This window comes from Cebus imitator, unplaced genomic scaffold (assembly GCF_001604975.1).
Source record: "Cebus imitator isolate Cc_AM_T3 unplaced genomic scaffold, Cebus_imitator-1.0 Scaffold79, whole genome shotgun sequence".
Taxonomy (NCBI): Eukaryota; Metazoa; Chordata; class Mammalia; order Primates; family Cebidae; genus Cebus; species Cebus imitator.
Window position 1 is genome coordinate 4,618,787 of NW_016107394.1, and position 20,267 is coordinate 4,639,053.

Genomic DNA, 20,267 nt, shown 5'->3' on the forward strand with positions numbered 1-20,267 from the left:
TACAGGCACGCGCCACCATGCCCAGCTGATTTTTTGTATTTTTAGTAGAGACGGGGTTTCACCATGTTGACCAGGATGGTCTCGATCTCTTGACCTTGTGATCCACCCGCCTCGGCCTCCCAAAGTGCTGGGATTACAGGCGTGAGCCACCGTGCCCAGCCCTTTAAAAATGATTTAAAAGATAACTGTAAAAAATAACAATTACAGATCTGTTGTTAGACACACAATGCATAAATATGCAATGTGTTACAGTAACAACATAAAAGAGGGCAAGTTATATAGGAGCAACTTTTTTGTATACTATTGAAACTAAGTTGCTGCTGTTAATTTCAAATAGATTATATTAATAAATTAAGATGTTCATTATAATTGGGCAACCACCAAGAAAATAAAAAGCATGCATAGTAAAAAGTATAAGAAGGGAATCAAAATGGTACACCGAGAAATATCTAACATAAAAGAAGGCACTCATGTAGGAACTGAGGAACAGAAAAGGTCCAGGCATGCCTCAGAGATATTGCAGGTTCAGTTCCAGACCACTGCAATAAAGCAAATATTATAGTAAAGTGAGTAACACAAATTTTTGGGTTTCCCAGTGCACATAAAAGTTACATGTACACTATACTGTAGCCTATTAAGTGGGCAGTAGCATTATGTTTAGAAAACATACATACCTTAATTTAAAAATACTTTATTGCTAAAAAAATGCTAACAGTCATCTCAGCCTTCAGCGGGTCATAATCTTTTTGCTGATGGTGGGTTTTGCATTGATGTTAATGGCTGCTGACTGATCACAGTGGTGGTTTTTGGAGGTTGGGGTGACTGTGGCAATTTCTTAAAATAACAATGAAGTTTGTTACTTCAATTGACTCTTCCTTTTACACAATTTTTCTGTAGCATGTAATACTATTTGATAGCATTTACCCACAGTAGAACTTCTTTAAAAATTAGAGACAGTCCTCTCAAACTCTGCTGTTTTATCAGTGAAGTTGATTTAATATTCTAAATCCTTTGCGGTCATTTTAACAGTCCTCACAGCACCTTTACCAATAGTAGATTCCATATCAAGAAACCACTTTCTTTGCTTACTCCTATGAAGCAACTCCTTATCTGTTCCTGATTTGATCATGAGATTATAGCAATCCAGTTGTATCTTTAGGGTCCACTTCTAATTCTAGTTTTCATGATACTTCTGTCATATCTGCAGTTCCTTTCTCCACTGAAGTCATGAACCCCTCAAAGTTGTCCATGAGGGTTACAATCACCTTCTTCCAAACTCCTGTTAATGTTGATATTTTGACATTCTCCCATGAGAAATCTTCTTAAAGGTATCCAGACTGGTGGTTTTTTTCCCAGAATATTTTCAATTTACTTTGCCCAGGTCTGTCAGAGGAATCACTATCTATGGCAGCAGTAGCCTTATGAAATATACTTCTGAAATAATAAAACTCAGTTGAAATTATTTCTTGATCCATGGACTACAGAATGGATATTGTGTTAGCAAGCTTGAAAGCATTAATTTCCTTGTACATTTCCATTAGAGTTTCTTGGGAGTGATATGGTTTGGATGTTTTGTCCCCTTCAAATCTCATGTTGAAATGTGACCTCCAGTGTTGGAGGTGGGCCTAGTGAGAGGTGTTTGGGTCATGGGGGTGGATCTCTCATGAATGTCTTGTTGCTGTCCTTGAGTTAATAAGTGAGTTTTCACTCTATGAGTTCACACAAGATCTGGTTGTTTAAAAGAGCCTGGAACATCCTCCCTGTGTCTCTTGCTCCCTCTCTCACCATTTGACACACTTGCTGTTGTCACCTTCCGCCATGATCTTAAGCTCCCCTGAGGCCCTCACCAAAAGTAGATGGCAACACTGTGCTTCATGTACAGCCTGCAGAACTATGAGCCAAATGAGCTTCTTTTCTTTATAACATCCAACCTCAGATATTTCTTCATAGCAATGCAAATGGACCCGGTACACTGTCAATGAGCAATAATATTTTGAAAGGAATCTTTTTCTCTGAGCGGTAGGTCTCAACAGTGGCTTAAAATATTCAGTAAACCATCCTATAAACTGATGTGGTGTCATCTAGGCCTTGTAGTTCTATTTATATAACACAGGTAGAATAGAGTCAGCATAATTCTAAAGGGACCCACAGCTTTTGAGAATGATTAATGACCATTGACTTCATCTTAAAGCCACCTTAGCCTTAGCCCCTAACAAGAGAGTTAGCCTTTCCTTTGAAGCTTAAAGCCATGGATTGACTTCTCTCAAGCTATTGAAAGTCCTAGATGGCATCTTCTTCCAATAGGCTGTTTTGTCTACATTGAAAATTTGTTGTTTTGTGTAGCTTTTCTCTCTCTCTTTTTCCCTTCCTCTCTTTCTCTCTCTTTCCTCCTTTCCTTTCCCTTTCTTTCTTTCCTTCTTGTCTGTCTCTCTCTCTCTCTCTCCTTTTTTTTTTTAAAGAGACAAGGTCTCACTCTTTTGTCCAGGCTGGAATGCAGTGACATGATCACAGCTCACTGCATTCTCAAACTCCTGAGCTCAAGCTATCTTCCTGCCTCAGCCTCCCAAGTAGGTAGGAGTACAGGCACCTGACATCATACCCAGCTGATTAAAAAGAGTTTTTTTTTTAATAGAGATGGGGTCTTGCTCTGTTGCCCAGGCTGGTCTTGAACTCCTGGCCTCAAGTGATCCTGCCACCTTAGTCTCCCAAAGCCCTGGGATTACAGGTGTGAGCCATCATGCCTGGCCCTATTTTCATCCATGATCTTAACTAGATCTTGTGGATAACTTGCTGCATCTTCTCTATCAGTACTTGCTGTTTCATCTTGTACTTTTATGTTATGGAAACCTTAAACCTTGTGAACCAACTTCTGTTGCTAGCTTCAGACTCTTCTGCTGCAGCTTCCTCAATTCTCTCAGCCTTCATACAATTGAAAAGAGTTAGAGCCTTGCTCTGGACTAGGCTTTGGTTGAAGAGGCTGTTGAAGCTGGTTTGATCTTCTGTCTAGACCACTTAAACTTTCTTCATACCAGCAATAAGACAGTTTTCTTTCTTACCGTTCATGTCTTCATGGGAGTAGCACTTCTAATTTCCTTTAAGAATTTTTTCTTTGTTTTGCCCAAGAAGCCTAGCTTTTTGCCTCTCTTGGCTTTTGAGATGCTTTCTTCACTAAGCCTAATTATTTTTAGCTTTTGATTTAAAATGAGATAAGTGGGAATCTTCCTTTCACATGAACACTTAGAGGCCATTGTAAAGTTATGAATTGACCTAATTTTAGTATCGTTTTGCTTCAGGGAATAGAGAAGCCTGAGGAAGGGGAGAGAGACAAGGGAACAGCTGGTCAGTGTAGCATTTGGAACACACATAACATTTATCAATTAAGTTCACTGTATTGAAAAGACCCTGTATGGGATGTCCCTGAACAGTTACGATAGTCACTAATATTAAGATCACAAATCACTATACCAGATACAATAATCATGAAAAAGTTTGAAATATTGTTAGAATTACCAAAATGTGACACAGTCAAGAATTGAGCACATGCTGTTGGAAACATGATGCTGATAGACTTGCTTGATGCAGAGTTGCCATGAACCTTCAGTTTGTAAAAAATGTAATATCAGGCCGGGCGCGCTGGCTCAAGCTTGTAATGGGAGGCCGAGGCGGGTGGATCATGAGGTCAAGAGATCGAGACCATCCTGGTCAACATGGTGAAACCCCGTCTCTACTAAAAATACAAAAAATCAGCTGGGCATGGTGGCGCGTGCCTGTAATCCCAGCTACTCAGGAGGCTGAGGCAGGAGAATTGCCTGAACCCAGGAGGCGGAGGTTGCGGTGAGCCAAGATCGCGCCATTGCACTCCAGCCTGGGTAACAAGAGCGAAACTCTGTCTCAAAAAAAAAAAAAAAAGCTATATCGGCAATGTACAATAAAGCAAAGGACAAGAAAGAAAGAGATGCCTGTTTAAGACCTAGAAAACAAATAGCAGAAATCCTTCTTTATCAGCAATGACATTAAATGTAAATTGATTAAGCTCTGCAATTAAGGGGAAGAGATTGGGAGAATGGATTTTTAAAAAAATGATTCAGATAGGCTGCGAGTGGTGGCTCACATCTGTAATCATAGCACTTTGGGAGGCTGAGGTGGGTGGATCACGAGGTCAGGAGTTCGAAACCAGTCTGACCAACGTGGTGAAGCCCCTTCTCTAAAAATACAAAAAAAATTAGCAGGGTGTGGTGGCATGTGCCTGTAATTCCAGTTACTCAAGAGGCTGAGGCAGGAGAATCACTTGAACCCCAGGGCAGAGGTTGCAGTGAGCAGAGATTGTGCCACTGCAACTCTGTGCCAGGCAACAGAGTGAGACTCCGTCTCCAAAAAAAAAAAAAAAAAAAAAGATTCAGATATATGCTGAGATGCATCTTAGATCCAGAGGCAGAAATAGCTTAATGATGGAAGGATGGAAAGATATTTCATACAAACAGTAAACAAAAGAGCTGGAGTAGCTATACTAATATCAATCATTATAGACTTTAGGTTAAAAATTGTTACAGAAGACAAAGAAATACATTATGTAATGATAAATGGATCAACTCAACAAGAAGAATCAATTCAAAAAGGAGATATAACAATTATAAACACATATGAAACAAAGCCAGACAAAATTGAAGGGAGTAATAGATATATCAACAATATAAGTTGGAGACTTAAATGCCCACTCTCAATAATGGATAGAACATTTGGATGAAAGATAAACAAAGACATAGAAGACTTGAACAATAGTGTATACCTATACCAGTTAGACACAGCAGACACATGGAGCACTCTACCCAGTAACAGCAGAACACACATTATTCTGGGGTGCATGTGGAACATTCTCCAAAATAGACTGTATGTTAGGCCATAAAACAAGCATCAATATATTTTAAAGGTCAGAATAATAAAAACTATATTTTTGACCACAATGGAATGAAACTAGAAATTGGTAACAGGAAGAAAACTGGAAAATTAACAAATTTGTGGAAATGAAACAACACAGTCTTTAAAAACTGGGCCAAAGAAGAAGTCGCAAGAGAAATTAGAAAATACTTTGAGAGGAATGAAAATAAAAACCTTCCTGGATATATGCACCCCTAAGACTGAACCAGTAAGAAATTGAATCCCTGAATAGACCAATAATGAGTTCTGAAATTGAGGCAGTAAGGAGTAGCCCACCAACCAAAAAAAGTCCGGGACAAGATATTCACAGCTGAATTCTACCATAGGTATGAAGAAGAGTTGGTGCTATTTCTACAGAAACTATTCCCAAAAAATTGAAAAGGAGGGAGTCCATCCTAAATCATTGTGAGGCCAGCATCATCCTGATTCCAAAACCTGGTGGAGATAGAAAAACAAAAAAAGAAAACTTCATGCCAGTATCCTTGGTAAACACCAATGCAAAAATCCTTAATGAAATACTGACAAACCAAATCCAGCAGCACATCAAAAAGCTTATCCATCATGATCAAGTAGACTTCATTCCTCGTGCGTGAGGCTGTTTTCACACTGCAGTAAAGAAATGCCTGAGACTGGATAATACATAAGGAAAAGAAGTTTAATTGATTCACAGTTCAATGTGGCTGGGGAGGCCTCAGAAAACTTACAATAATGGCAGAAGGCAAATCAGGCACCTTCTTCACAAGGTGGCAGGAGGGAGTGAATGAGTGAAGGGGGAGGAGGCTCTTATAAAACCATCAGATCTTAGCCAGGAGCAATGACTCACACCTGTAATCCCAGCACGTTGGCAGGCCAAGGTGGGCAGATCACTTGAGGTCAGGAGTTCAAGATCAGCCTGGCCACCATAGTGAAACTCAGCATAGTGAAACCCCATTTGTACTAAAAATAAAAAAAAATAGCCAGATGACATGTGCCTGTAATCGCAGCTACTCCAGAGGCTGAGACATGAGAATTGCTTGAACCTGGGAGGTGGATGTCACAGCCAATATTGAACCATTGCACCCCAGCCTGGGCGACAAGCAAGACCCCACCTCATAAATAAATAAATAAAACCATCAGATCTCATGAGAACTCACTATCACGAGAACAGCATGGGGAAAACCATCCCTGTGATTCAGTTACCACCACCCGGACTCTCCCTTGACACATGGGGATTATGACGATTATAATTCAAGATGAGATTTGGGTGGGAACACAAAGCCTAACCATATTGTTCCAACCATATCATTGGGAGATTGGCTCCTCCTAAGTCTCATGTCCTCACATTTCAAAACAGAATCAAGCCTTTCCAGCAGTCCCCCAAAATCTTAACACATTAATTCAAAAGTCCAAGTACAAACTCTCACCTGAGACAAGGCAAGTCCCTGCTGCCTATGAGCCTGTAAAATCAAGAGCAATTTAGTTACTTTATACATACAATAAGGGTATGGGCATTGGGTAAGTACACCTATTCCAAATGGGATAAATTGGCCAAAAGGAAGGGGCCACAGGCCCCATGCAAGTCCAAAATCCAGCAGGGTGGCCAAATCTTAAAGCCCTGAAATGATCTGCTTTGACTCCATGTCTCACATCCAGGTCATGCTGATGCAAGAGGTGGACTTCATGGTCTTGAGCAGCTCTGCCCCTTTGGCTTTGCAGGGTACATTTCCTCTGCTGGCTGATTTCCTGGGCTGGCATTCAATGTCTATGGCTTTTTCAGATGCACAGTGCAAGCTGTCGGTGGATCTACCATCCTCGGATCTGGTTTTTTTACAGCTCCATGAGGCAGTGCCCCAGTGTGGACTTGGTGTGGAGGCTCCAACCCCACATTTCCCTTCCACACTGCCCTAGCAGAGGTTTTCCATGAGGGCTCCACCCCTGCAGCAGACTTCTGCCTGGACATCCAGGCATTTCCATACATCTACTGTAACCTAGGTGGAGGTTCCCAAACCTTATTTCTTCACTTTTGTGCACCCACAGGCCCAAAAACCACATGTAAGCCACCAAGGGTTGGGGGTTGAACCCTCTGAAACAATGTCCTGATCTGTACATTGGCCCTTTTAAACCACAGCTGGGGCATGGGCACCAAGTTCTGAGAGTTCACAAAGCAACATTTTCTCCTCCTGGCTTTCCCGGTCTGTGATAGGAGAGCTTGATGTAAGGACTTCTGACATGCCCTGGAGACATTTTCCCTATTGTCTTGGTGGTTAACATTTGGCTGTTCATTACTTATGCAAATATGCAGCTGAGTTTTTGTTTTCTGCTCCTCTATCAGACTGCAGATTTTCCAAACATTTATGCTCTGCTTCCCTTTTAAACATAAGTTCCAATTTCAGACCATCTCTTTGTGAATCTGTTACAGGGATTACAATTCAAGATGAGATTTGGGTGGGGACACGAAACCTAACCATGTCACCTGGGGATGCAAGGTTGGTTCAACATAGTGCGAATCAATAAATGTGATTCTTCACATAAACAGAACTAAAGACAAAACCACATGATTATCTCAATAGATGCAGAAAGGCCTTCAATAAAATTCAACATCCCTTCATGTTAAAAACTCTCAATAAACTAGGTATTGAAGGAACACACCTCAAAATAATAAGAGCCATATCTGACAGACCCACAGCCAATATCATTCTGAATGGACAAAAGCTGGAAGCATTCTCCTAAAATAGGCACAAAAGAAGGATGCCCTCTCTCACTGCACCTATTTTGTATAGTAATGGAAGTTCTAGCCAGGACAGTCAGACAAGAGAAAGAAATAAAGCGTATTCAAATAGGAAGAGAGGAAGTCATACTGTCTTTGTTTGCTGATGACATGATTTATATATGGAAAACACCATCATCTCAACCCAAAAGCTTCTTAATCTGATAAGTAACTTTAGCAAAATCTCAGGATACAAAATCATTGTACAAAAATCATTAGCATTTCTATACACACTGGTAGCAGGCAACCAGAGAGCCAAACATGAATAAACTTCCATTCAAAATTGGCACAAAAAGAATAAAATACCTAGAAATACAGCTAACAAGGAAAGGCAGGACCTCTTCAAGGAGAACTACAAACCACTGCTCAGAGAAATCAGAGACGACACAAACAAATGGAAAAACATTGCATGCTCGTGGATAGGAAGAATTAATATCGTTAAAATGGCCATACTGCCCAAAGCAATTTATGGATTCAATGCTATTCACATTAAACTACCATTGACATTCTACACAGAATTAGGAAAAACTATTTTAAAGTTCATATGGAACCAAAACTATTTTAAAATTCGTATGGAACCTGAATAGTCAAGACAATTCTAAGCAAAAAGAAAAAAGCCAAAGGAATCACACTATCCAACTTCAAACTATACTACAAGGCTACTGTAACCAAAACAGCTTGTATTGGTACAAGAACAGACACTTAGATCAATGGAACAGAATAGAGAATCCAGAAATAAGACCACACACCTACAACCATCTGATCTTAGATAAACCTGACAAAAACAAACAATGGGAAAAGAATTTCCTGTTTAATAAGTGATGCTGGGAGAACTGGTTATCCAGATGCAGAAAACTGAAACTGGACCCCTTCCTTACATCATATAAAGAAATCAACTCAAGATGGATTAAAGACTGAAATGTAAAACCCTAAACTATAAAAACCCTAGAAGACAATCTAGGCAATACCATTCAGGACCATATGTATGGGCAAAGATCTCATGACGAATATGCCAAAAGCAATTGCAGCAAAAGCAAAATTGACAAATGAGATCTAGTAAACTAAAGAGCTTCTGCACAGCAAAAGAAATTGTCATCAGAGTGAACAGACAACCTGATGACAGGTAGAATGGGAGAAAATGTTTGCAATCCATCCATCTGACAAAGGTCTAACATTCAGCATCAATAAGGAATTTAGATTTTTTTTTAAAAAGCCACCTCATTAAAAAGTGGGCAGTGGATGAATAGATACTTCTCAAAGGAAGACATACATGGACATACATGTGGCCAACAAAGATATGAAAAAGAGCTCAACATCACTGATCATTAGAGAAATGCAAATCAAAACCATAATGAGATACCATCTCACACCAGTCAATGGCTATTACTGAAAAGTAAAAAAACAGATGCTGGCAAGGTTGTGGAGTAACAGGAATACTTACACTGTTGATGGGAGTGTAAATTAGTTCAACCATTGTGGAAGACAGTGTGGTGATTCCTCAAAAAACCTAGAGGCAGAAATATTATTTGACTTGGCAATTTCATTACTAGGTATATATGTAAAGGAATATATACCATTCTCTTATAAAAATACATGCACGTTTATGTTCATTGCAGCACTCTTCACAACAGCAAAGACATGAAACCAACCTACATACCCTTCAGTTATAAACCGAATAAAGAAAATGTGGTACATATACCCCCAGTGGAATACTGTGCAGCTGTTAAAAGGAACAAGATTATGTCCTTTGCAGGAGCATAAATGAAGGTGAAAGGCGTCAGCAAACACAGGAACAGAAAACCAAACACCACATGTTCTCATTTATAAAGCAGGAGCTGAATGATGAGAACTCATGGACACATGTAGGGAAACAACACACACTGGGGCCTGTCCAAGGATGGGGTGTGGAAAGAGGGGAGCATCAGGGAGAATAGCTAATGGATGCTGGGCTTAATGCCTAGGTGATGGGAAGATCTGTGCAGCAAACCACCATGACACAGGTTTGGCTGTGAAACAAACCTGCACATCCTGCACATATACCTTTGAACTTAAACAATGAAAAAAGATGAAAGTAAAAGTAAACAAAAACCAGTACATCAAAACTTATTGAATGTAATGAAAGCCGTGCTCAGAGGGAAATTTATAGCTGTAAAAGCCTATATTATAAAACATCTAAGATTAAATACACAGAATAGACTAAACACAGAAAATAAAAGGAAGGAAATAATAAAGATTACATTGATGATAAACAGAGAATAGGAAAACAATTGAATGAATGAAACCAAAAGTTGGTTCCATTGGTAAGATCAACAAAATCGACAGACTTTTAACTAGACTGGTCAAGAAAAAAAGAAGACTCAAATTACTAAAATCAGGAAGTAAAGTGGTACCATTACTGACTTTATAGAATTAAGAAGGATTATAGACAAAACTGAACAATTTTATGCCAACAGATTAGATAATTTAGATGAAATGTGCCAGTTCCTACAAACATGTAAAATACCTGAACTTAAGAGGAAGTTGAAAATATGAATTGACCTATATTAAATAAAAAGTTTGAACCCATCATTTAAAAAACAACCAACAATGAAAGCCCAGGATCAGATGGCTTCACTGGTGATTCTACAAAACATCTAAAGAAGAATTAACATGAATCCTCAAACTCTCCCCAAAAGAATAAATATTCTATGAGGTAAGCATTACCTTGATACCAAGCCAGACAAAGATTTCATAAGAAAACTACAGACCAAGACCTCTTGTGAATGTAGATACAAAATTCTTCAGCAAAAATACCAGCCAACAAAATCCAGCAGCATTTTAAAAGAATTATGCATCATGACCAGTGGGATTTGTCCCAAGAATACAAAGGTGTTTCTACATATGAAGATCAGTATAATGTACCATTTTAGTAGAATGAAGGGAAAAAAATTCAGTAGACACACACAAAAAATGTGACAAAATCTTATACCTTTTCATGAGAAAAATGCTGAACATGTAGGAAGGTAAGATAACTTCATCAACCTTATAAAGGGAACCTATGAAAAACCCACAGCAAACATCATACTCAATGGTTAAAGACAAAATGTTCCTCCCAATAGCAGGAACAAGATAAATGATATGTACTCTTGCCATTTTTGTTCAACATTGTACTATCTCTATTTATACATGGCATGTTATTCACAAAAAATCCTAAAGAATTCATGAAATAATTGTTAAAGCTGATAGAAAATTTTAGCAAAGTTGCAGGATATAAGCTCACCACACAAAAATCAGTTGCATTTCTATACACTAGCAATGAGCAATCCAAAAAAGGTAACTGAAAACAATTTATGATAGCATCAGAAAATAGAATACGTAAGAATAAATTTAACCACAGTAATACAAGACTTGAATGTTGAAAACTACAAAATGTTGCTGAAAGAAGATCTAAGTGAAGCAAAAGACCTCCTTTGCTCATGGATTAGAAGATTGTTAAGATGGCAGTACTCTTGAAGTCATTTAATAGATTTAGCGCAACACCTATTAAAATGCCAATGGTCTTTTTGCAGAAATGGACAAACATACTAAAATTCACATATGAATTTTCAGAAGATCCCAAATAGTCAAAATAATCTTGAAAATAAAAAAAGAACAAATGTAGAAGACTCACAACTCCTGATTTCAAAATTTACTGCAAAGTATAGCAATCAAAACAGTGTGGTAGTGGAATAAGGGTGGACATCTATGTCAATGGAATAGAATTGAGAGTCCAGAAATAAACCCATACATCTATGGTCAATTTATTTTCAGCAAGGATGCCAAGACCATTCAGTACGATAGAATAGTCACTTTACATATGATAATGGGATAACTGGATATCTACATGCAAAAGAATGAAGTTGGACCCCAACCTCATACCACATACAAAAAAATGAACTCCAGATGGATAAAAGACCTAAATGTAAGAGGTTAAACTATAAAACTCTTAGAAGAAAACACTTGAGGAGTTCAGTTGTATGATAACTGCTCTCTTACAGCACTTACGCTATAGAGTGGTGGACCTCAGTGACTAGATGCTCCTTTTCAGTGAAGGTTATTTTTTGATCAGTCTGTCTCTAATGCTTTGCACAGAGTTGGTGCTCAGTAAAGTCTGTTGATCAGATGAATGGGAGAGGTAATGAAAATTTCAGCTATACTAAAGTTTACCAAAAATATTTTAGATTGTCAGAAACATCTTTAAGATTTCTTCATTGCTTGGTCACTGCAAGTGTGTTTCCTCCCTGAGCCTTTTCTTTTGCCAGAATGGAGTTTCTGGGTCATGTGAAGATGTTCTCCCCCACTACAGGTAGTTGTCATTTGTGTATCTGATAATGTAGGCTTGAAAACAGTGACTTTCGATTTGACTGTTTTACACCTGAAAAAATGGATTTATAGCCTGTTTTAAAAAATTATATTAGGCTGTTTCTTAACTATGTAATATTTGGAACTTAAGGTCTAGATCCAACCTCAGTTTGAATACCTCTAATGGCATGGAGCTCAGTGTCTCCCCAGGCAACTGTCAGTAAACTGCTCTGACTATTGAAAGTTACAAAGGTCTTTCTTAGGTTGATCAGAAAAGCTTTTCCTCTCATTGTCTGCTTGTTTTCACCAATGGAATCACACCAAACAATTAATATATTTGAAGTAACAATGCTCTCTCTCTCAATTTTACTTTGCTTCTAACCCGAGGTATATATTATTTACCACAGCATTTTAATCTGCCATACAGTATGCTTCTGGGTGGCTTAACACCACTGACAGTTTCTGTGACTTCCAGGGATGCAAATGAATATCAATGTACATATATATAGTTTATTGCACTTTAGGTTCTGGGGTACATGTGCAAAACATGCAGGATTGTTGCATAGGTACATATGCGGCAATGTGGTTTGCTTCCTCCATCCCCCCATCACCTGCATCTGGCATTTCTCACTCTGTTATCCCTCTCCAACTTCCCTACCCCCTGCTGTCCCTCCCCTATTCCCCCCCAACAGACCCCAGTGTGTAGTGCTCCCCTCCCTGTGTCCATGTGTTCTCATTGTTCAACACCCGCTTGTGAGTGAGAACATGCAGTGTTTGTTTTTCTGTTCTTGTGTTAGTTTGCTGAGAATGGTGGTTTCCAGTTTCATTCATGTCCCTACAAAGGACATGAACTCATTGTTTTTTTATGGCTGCATAGTATTCCATGGTGTATATGTGCCACATTTTCTTTGTCCAGTCTATCATTGATGGGCATTTGGGTTGGTTCCAGGTCTTTGCTATTGTAAACAGTGCCACAATGAACATACATGTGTGTGTGTCTTTATAACAGAATGATTTATGATCCTTTGGATATATACCCAGTAATGGGATTGCTGGGTCAAATGGAATTTCTGTTTCCAGGTCCTTGAGGAATCGCCACACTGTCTTCCACAATGGTTGAACTAATTTACACTCCCACCAACAGTGTAAAAGTGTTGCTATTTCTCCACATCCTCTCCAGCATCTGTTGTCTCCAGATTTTTTAATAATCACCATTCTAACTGGCGTGAGATGGTATCTCAATGTGGTTTTGATTTGCATTTCTGTAATGACCAGTGATGATGAGCATTTTTTCATATTTGTTGGCCCCATAAATGTCTTCTTTTGAAAAGTGTCTGTTCATGTCCTTTGCCCACTTTTGAATGTGTGTGTTTGTTTTTTTTTTCTTATAAATCTGTTTTAGTTCTTTGTAGATTCTGGATTTTAGCACTTTGTCAGATGGGTAGATTGCAGAAATTGTTTCCCATTCAGTTGGTTGCCGGTTCACTCTAATGATTGTTTCTTTTGCTGTGCAGAAGCTCTGGAGTTCAGTTAGATCCCATTTGTCCATTTTGGCTTTTGTTGCCAATGCTTTTGGTGTTTTAGTCACGAAGTCCTTGCCTATGCCAATGTCCTGAATGGTTTTACCTAGGTTTTCTTCTAGGGTTTTTATGGTGTTAGGCCTTATGTTTAAGTCTTTAATCCATCTGGAGTTAATTGTAGTGTAAGGTGTCAGAAAGGGGTCCAGTTTCTGCTTTCTGCACATGGCTAGCCAGTTTTCCCAACACCATTTATTAAACAGGGAATCCTTTCCCTATTGTCTGTCTTTGTCAGTTTTGTCAAAGATCAGATGGTTGTAGATGTGTGGCATTGCCTGTGAGGCCTCTCTTCTGTTCCATTGGTCTATATTTCTGTTTTGGTACCAATACCTTGCTGTTTTGATTATGTAGCCTTGTAGCATAGTTTGAAGTCAGGTAGCGTGATGCCTCTGGCTTTGTTCTTTTTGCTTAGAATTGTCTTGGCTATACAGACTCTCTTTTGGTTCCATATGAAATTTAAGTGTTTTTTTCTAGTTCTGTGAAGAGGGTCATAGGTAGCTTTATGGGAATAGCATTGAATCTATAAATTACTTTGGACAATATGGCCATTTTCACAGTATTGATTCTTCCTAACCATGAGCATGGACTATTTTTCCATCTGTTTGTGTCCTGTCATATTTCCTTGAGCAGTGGTTTGTAGTTCTCCTTGAAGAGGTCCTTTACATCCTTTGTTAGTTGTATTCCTAGGTATTGTATTCTCTTTGTAGCAATTGTGAATGGCAGTTCATCCTTGATTTGGCTCTCTTTAAGTCTGTTACTGGTGTATAGGAATGCTTGTGATTTCTGCATATTGATTTTGTATCCTGAGATTTTGCTGAAATTGCTTATCAGTTTCAGGAGATTTTGGGCTGAGACAATGGGGTCTTCTAAATATACAGTCATGTTGTCTGCAAATAGAGAAAATTTGACTTCCTCCTTTCCTAATTGAATACCCCTTATTTCTTTTTCCTGCCTAATTGCTCTGGCTAGTATTTCCAATACTATATTGAATAGGAGTGGTGAGAGAGGGCATCCTTGTCTAGTGCCAGATTTCAAAGGGACTGCTTCCAGTTTTTGTCCACTCAGTATAATATTGGCTGTGCATTTGTCATAAATAGCTTTTATTATTTTGAGATACATTGTTGATATATAGTTTATTGAGAGTTTTTAGCATAAAGAGCTGTTGAGTTTTGTCAAAGGACTGCTCTGCATCAATTGAGATAATTATGTGGTTTTTGTCTTTGGTTCTATGTGGTGGATTACGTTTATAGACTTGCGTATGTTGAACCAGCATTGCATCCCCAGAATGAAGCCTAGTTGACCATGATGGATAAGCTTTTTGATGTGCTGTTGCAGTCGGCTTGCCAGTATTTTATTGAAGATTTTTGCATTTATGTTCATCGTGAATATTGGCCTGAAGTTTCCTTTTTTAGTTGAGTCTCTGCCGGGTTTTGGTATCAGGATGATGTTGGTCTCATAAAAGTGATTTGGGAAGGATTCCCTCTTTTTGCATTGTTTGGAATAGTTTCAGAAGGAATGGTATCAACTCCTCTTTGTATGTCTGGTAGAATTTGGCTATGAACCCGTCTGGACCTGGGCTTTTTTTGGCTGGTAGGCTGTTAATTGCTGCCTCAACTTCAGCTCTTTTTATTGGTCTATTCAGGGTTTTGACTTCTTCCTGGTTTAGTCTTGGGAGAGTGCAAGTGTCCAGGAATTTATCCATTTCTTCCAGGTTTACTGGTTTGTGTTCATGGAGTTGTTTGTATTAATCTCTGATGGTAGTCGTATTTCTGTGGAATTGGTGGTGATATCCCCTTTATCATTTTTTATTGCATTTATTTTATTCTTCTCTCTTTTCTTTTTCATTAATCTGGCTAGTGGTCTGTTTATTTTGTTGATATTTTCAAAAAAGCATCTCTTGGATTTATTGATTTTTTTGAAGGGTTTTTTTGTGTCTCTATCTCCTTCAGTTCTACTCTGATCTTAGTTCTTGTCTTCTGCTCACTTTTGAGTTTTTTTATCTTTCTCCTCTAGCTCTTTGTTTCAATGATAGGGTGTCGAGTTTAGATCTTTCCTTGCTTCTCATGTGGGCATTTATTGCTATTAATTTCCCTCTAGACACTGCTTTAAATGTGTCCCAGAGATTCTGGTACGTTGTGTCTTCATTCTCATTGGTTTCAAAGAACATCTTTATTTCTGCCTTCATTTCATTGTTTATCCAGTCAACATTCAAGAGCCAGTGGTTCAGTTTCCATGAAGTTGTGTGGTTCTGAGTTAGTTTCTTAATCCTGAGTTCTAATTTGATTGCACTGTCATCTGAGAGACTGTTTGTTATGATTTCTGTTCTTTTGCATTTGCTGAGGAGTTATTTACTTCTAATTATGTGGTCAATTTTAGAGTAGGTGTGATGCGATGCTGAGAAGAATGTATATTCTGTGGATTTGGGGTGGAGAGTTCTGTATATGTCTATTAGGTTTCCTTGGTCCAGATCTGAGTTCAAGTCCTGGATATCCTTGTTAATTTTCTGTGTCATTGATCCATCTAATACCGACAGTGGAGTGTTAAAGGCCCCCAACTATTATTATGTGAGAGTCTAAGTCTCTTTGCAAGTCATTAAGAACTTGCTTTATGTATCTGGCTGCTCCTGTATTGGTTATGTATATATTTAGGATCATTAGCTCTTCTTGTTGCATTGATCCTTTTACCATTATATAATGCCCCTCTTTGTCTCTTTTGATCTTTGTTGGTTTAAAGTCTGTTTTTTAAGAGACTAGGATTGCAACTCCTGCGTTTCTTTTTGGTCTCCATTTGCTTGGTAAATCTTCCTGCATCCCTTTATTTTGAGCCTGTGTGTGTCCTTGCATGCGTTTCCTGGATACAGCACACGTATGAGTTTTGACTTTTTATCCAATTTGCCAGTCTGTATCTTTTGATTGGGGCATTTAGCCCATTTATATTTAAGGTTAATATTGTTATGTGTGAACTTGATCCTACCAGTTTGATGCCAGCTGGTTGTTTTGCCCATTAGTTGACACAGTTTCTTCATTGTGTTGATGCTTTTTACCATTTGGTATGTTTTTGGAGTGGCGGGTACTTGTTATTCCTTTCTATGTTTAGTGCTTCTTTCAAGGAGCTCTTGTAAGGCAGGCCTGGTGTTGACGAAATCTCCCAGCCATTGCTTGTTCGTAAATAATTTTATTTCTCCTTCACTTATGAAGCTTAATTTGCCTGGATATGAAATTCAAGGTTGAAAGTTCTTTTCTTTAAGGATGTTGAGTGTTGGCCCCCAGTCTCTTCTGGCTTGTAGGGTTTCTGCTGAGAGATCTGCTGTGAGTCTGATGGGCTTCCCTTTGTGGGTAACCTGACGTTTCTGTCTGGCTGCCCTTAGCATTTTTTCCTTCATTGCAACCCTGGTGAATCTGACGATGATGTGCCTTGGGGTTCCTCTTCTTGAGGAATACCATTGTGGTGTTCTCTGTATTTCCTGGACTTGAATATTGGCCTGCCTTGCTAGGTTGGGGAAGTACTCCTGGATATTCTGAAGAGTGTATTCCAGCTTGGATTCATTCTCTCTGTCACATTCAGGTAGATTAGGTCATCTCACATAGTCCCATATTTCTTGGAGGCTTTGTTCATTTCTTTTCACTCTTTTTTCTCTATTCTTGCCTTTTCATATTATTTCATTGAGTTGATCTTCAATCTCTCATATCCTTTCTTCTGCTTGGTCGATTCGGCTATTGAAACTTGTGTGTGCTTTATAAAGTTCTTGTGTTGTGTTTTTCAGCTCCATCAATTCATTTATATTCTTCTGTAAGCTGTTTATTCTCATTAGCAGTTCATCAAACCATTTTTCAAGGTTCTTAGTTTCTTTGCATTGGGTTAGAACACGTTCTTTTGGCTCAGAGAAGTTTGTTATTACCCACCTTCTGTAGCCTGTTTCTGTCAGTTCATCAGACCCATTCTCCATCCAGCTTTGTTCCTTTGCTGGTGATGAGTTGTGATCCATTGGAGGAGGAGAGGCGTTCTGGTTTTTGGTGTTTTCATCCTTTTTGCACTGGTTTCTTCCCATCTTTGTAGATTTATCTACCTGTGGTCTTTGTAGTTGGTGAATTTCAGATGAGGTCTCTGAGTGGACATCCTGTTTGTTGATGATGAAGTTATTTCTTTCTGTTTTTTAGTTTTCCTTCTAACAGTCAGGCCCCTCTGCTGTAGGACGCTGGAGGTCCACTCCAGACCCTGCTTGCCTGAGGCTCACCTGCCGTGGTGTCTGCATTGTTCTTGCTGGGAACTGCACTCCAGAGCTGTTCCTGTTCGTCCATCTTGGATCTGCCCCCATCACTTTTTTTTTTCTTAAGTAAACTAACAATCAAGCTGACTTCCACACAGCTGCTTTTGTAGGGGGATGTTGAAATATTCTACCTGCTCCAAAATGTTATTTCCCACTAGATGGTACAACTTTCACATCTTTCGTTTGGGTTAAATGTTGAATTTCTTGGTAAAATGCAAGCACGTGATACAGGCTGGCCACCTCTTTCTCCTGTTAATACTACATGGTTATAAGACATAGGATGGGAGGGTTTTGAATGGGAGGAATAACACAGAAATACTGGAGTAGAAGTCCTTATTAGTGCGTAGGACATGCTTTCACTAGAGATGTAGGGAGAAGAGAGGCATCTTGGGAAGGTGCTTTATCTCCTTTACAAATTTTCTTTGAGCTAATGCTGGCATAGTAGAACTCTGAAAACAAGGGTTTTGCTTCAAAAGAGTAGATATGATGCATTCCATTCCAAAGTGAAATCAAATCATTTGAAGAAATAATTTCTCTTTGAGATTATCTGCATAACTGTGTGTCCACCTTGACTTATGGCAAATTCCTGTTTATCCTTTGAAATGAACATGCTTACAGGAAGTGTTTTCCAACCCAGCTCTCACTTCATCCCAGGTTATGAAGAGCTCTCTCTTTTATGCCATTTCTGCTTCCTGTGCATAATTCTTTTGTTGTGCCCATTGACTATTGTATTTATTTATTTGTCTGTCCACCGGACTCTGATTCCTTGAAGACCTAGAGTGTGTCTCATTCTTCTCTGTATTCCCAGTGCCTGGATAGTGGCCATCAGTGTCTGGCATACGTATAGTAAGTATATGATATGTGCTTGGTGAACAGACATATTTAGGCAAGAGTTGAGGAATGGGGAAACAAAGGTGAGTGAGAAATTAAGTGTTCCTACTTGTCTGTGGGGCAGGTGACAGTCATCTGCACATAATTCTAACATAGGTTCACATATGATCCTGGGACAACTATTTATAAATATCGACATACAAAAGGATAAAGTTGGACTCAAACTTCAAACCATTTTGAGTTATAAAATTTAACTCAAGATGGACCGAAGACCTAAACTTAAGAGCAAAAATTATAAAACTCTTAGAAGAAAACACTTGGGAAGTTTAGCTGCATAGTAACTGCTCTTTTATGGCACTTACTGTGCTATAGTGTAGTGGACTTGAGTATAGAATACAAATGCTGTGTTTGGTTTGGGTTATAAACTCAATGTGATAAAAACAAAAATGTGTTCTTTAAATATCTGAAATCACTAGGATTTAGGCTTTTGAAAGCTCAATTGTAATGGATTAAAGGAGAGACTACATTTAATTTTACTCTGTACATAAAGATCTAGTGCACTGCTGTGCATTCTTGTAAGTGCAATATTTGTTTTGTGTTTGATTTAGATTGTTTGAGGAGAGGTTTGGGTCTCATTAAAAAAATCTATTGCTTGTAAAGGTGATTTAATATTGTATCCACCCCATTAAGGATAGTGAAGTATCTCTAAATCTCTCTAAGCATGTTCAAAATAACCATTGGTTCTGCCTCCTTTTGGCAGGTTCTAATTTGGAAACAAAAGCTTGAATCAAATATTCTCTCTGGAACACTCTCTTTTGGCAGAGTTTGTTCTTAGAATGTATTTTGTTAATAAATTAACTCATTTTCTATTGTAGCTGCCCAAGGGAATTCTTTCTTGGTGAGTGGCTTAGAAAGCAAAAAGAGATTGTTATCCTTTTTTCTTACCTAGTATATGGACTAATTTTGACTACTTGTCTTTTATTTATTCTTTTTTAGGAAGCTAAACTCCAAGGTGGAAAGGAGTCAGAGCTGTAGTGACACAGCCCAGGAAAGAGCGAAGAGCAGACTTAGAGTAGCTCCAGCCAACAAAGCCAAGGTACACCTCGGCCACAGACCTCCAGTGCTTGTGAGGCCTGCCCCATCACCACCTCTGCACATGGTCATGAAAGAAACTATTCCAGAAGAGAAGCAGAATGAGCTCAGGCGTAGTAGTTATGTGGGAAAAGTCCACACACAGATGTGAAGGAAGAAAGTTTGAATTAGTAGCCAGATGGGTAGAATCAGAGCTACTAGAGAAACCACCCCCCTCGTTTTTTTTTTTAAGAGGCAGAATCTCACTCTGTCACCTAGGCTGGTGTGTAGTGGTGCAACCATAGCTCACTGCAGCCTCGAACTCTTGAGCTCAAGTAGTCTTTCTCAGTACTGAGTAGCTGGGACTACAGGCACATGCCACTACACTCGGGTAATTTTTAAATTTTTTGTGGAGATGGGATTTTGCTATGTTGTCCAGGGTGGTCTCAGTGATACACCTGCCTCAGCTTCCCAAAATGCTGGGATTACAGCACTTTGGGAGGTGTGAGCCACCACAACT

At 38.9% G+C, this 20,267-nt stretch overlaps 1 protein-coding gene across 1 annotated transcript in view; it reads left to right on the forward strand.

Moving 5' to 3' along the window:
- Positions 1 to 20,267, forward strand: part of RNF169 (ring finger protein 169) — a 98,969-nt gene that overhangs the window by 71,595 nt on the left and 7,107 nt on the right. The window contains exon 5 of the mRNA XM_017532995.2: positions 19,673 to 19,772. Within this exon, the coding sequence (XP_017388484.1) occupies positions 19,673 to 19,772 (100 nt within the window). The remainder of the gene's footprint in view (positions 1 to 19,672; positions 19,773 to 20,267) is intronic.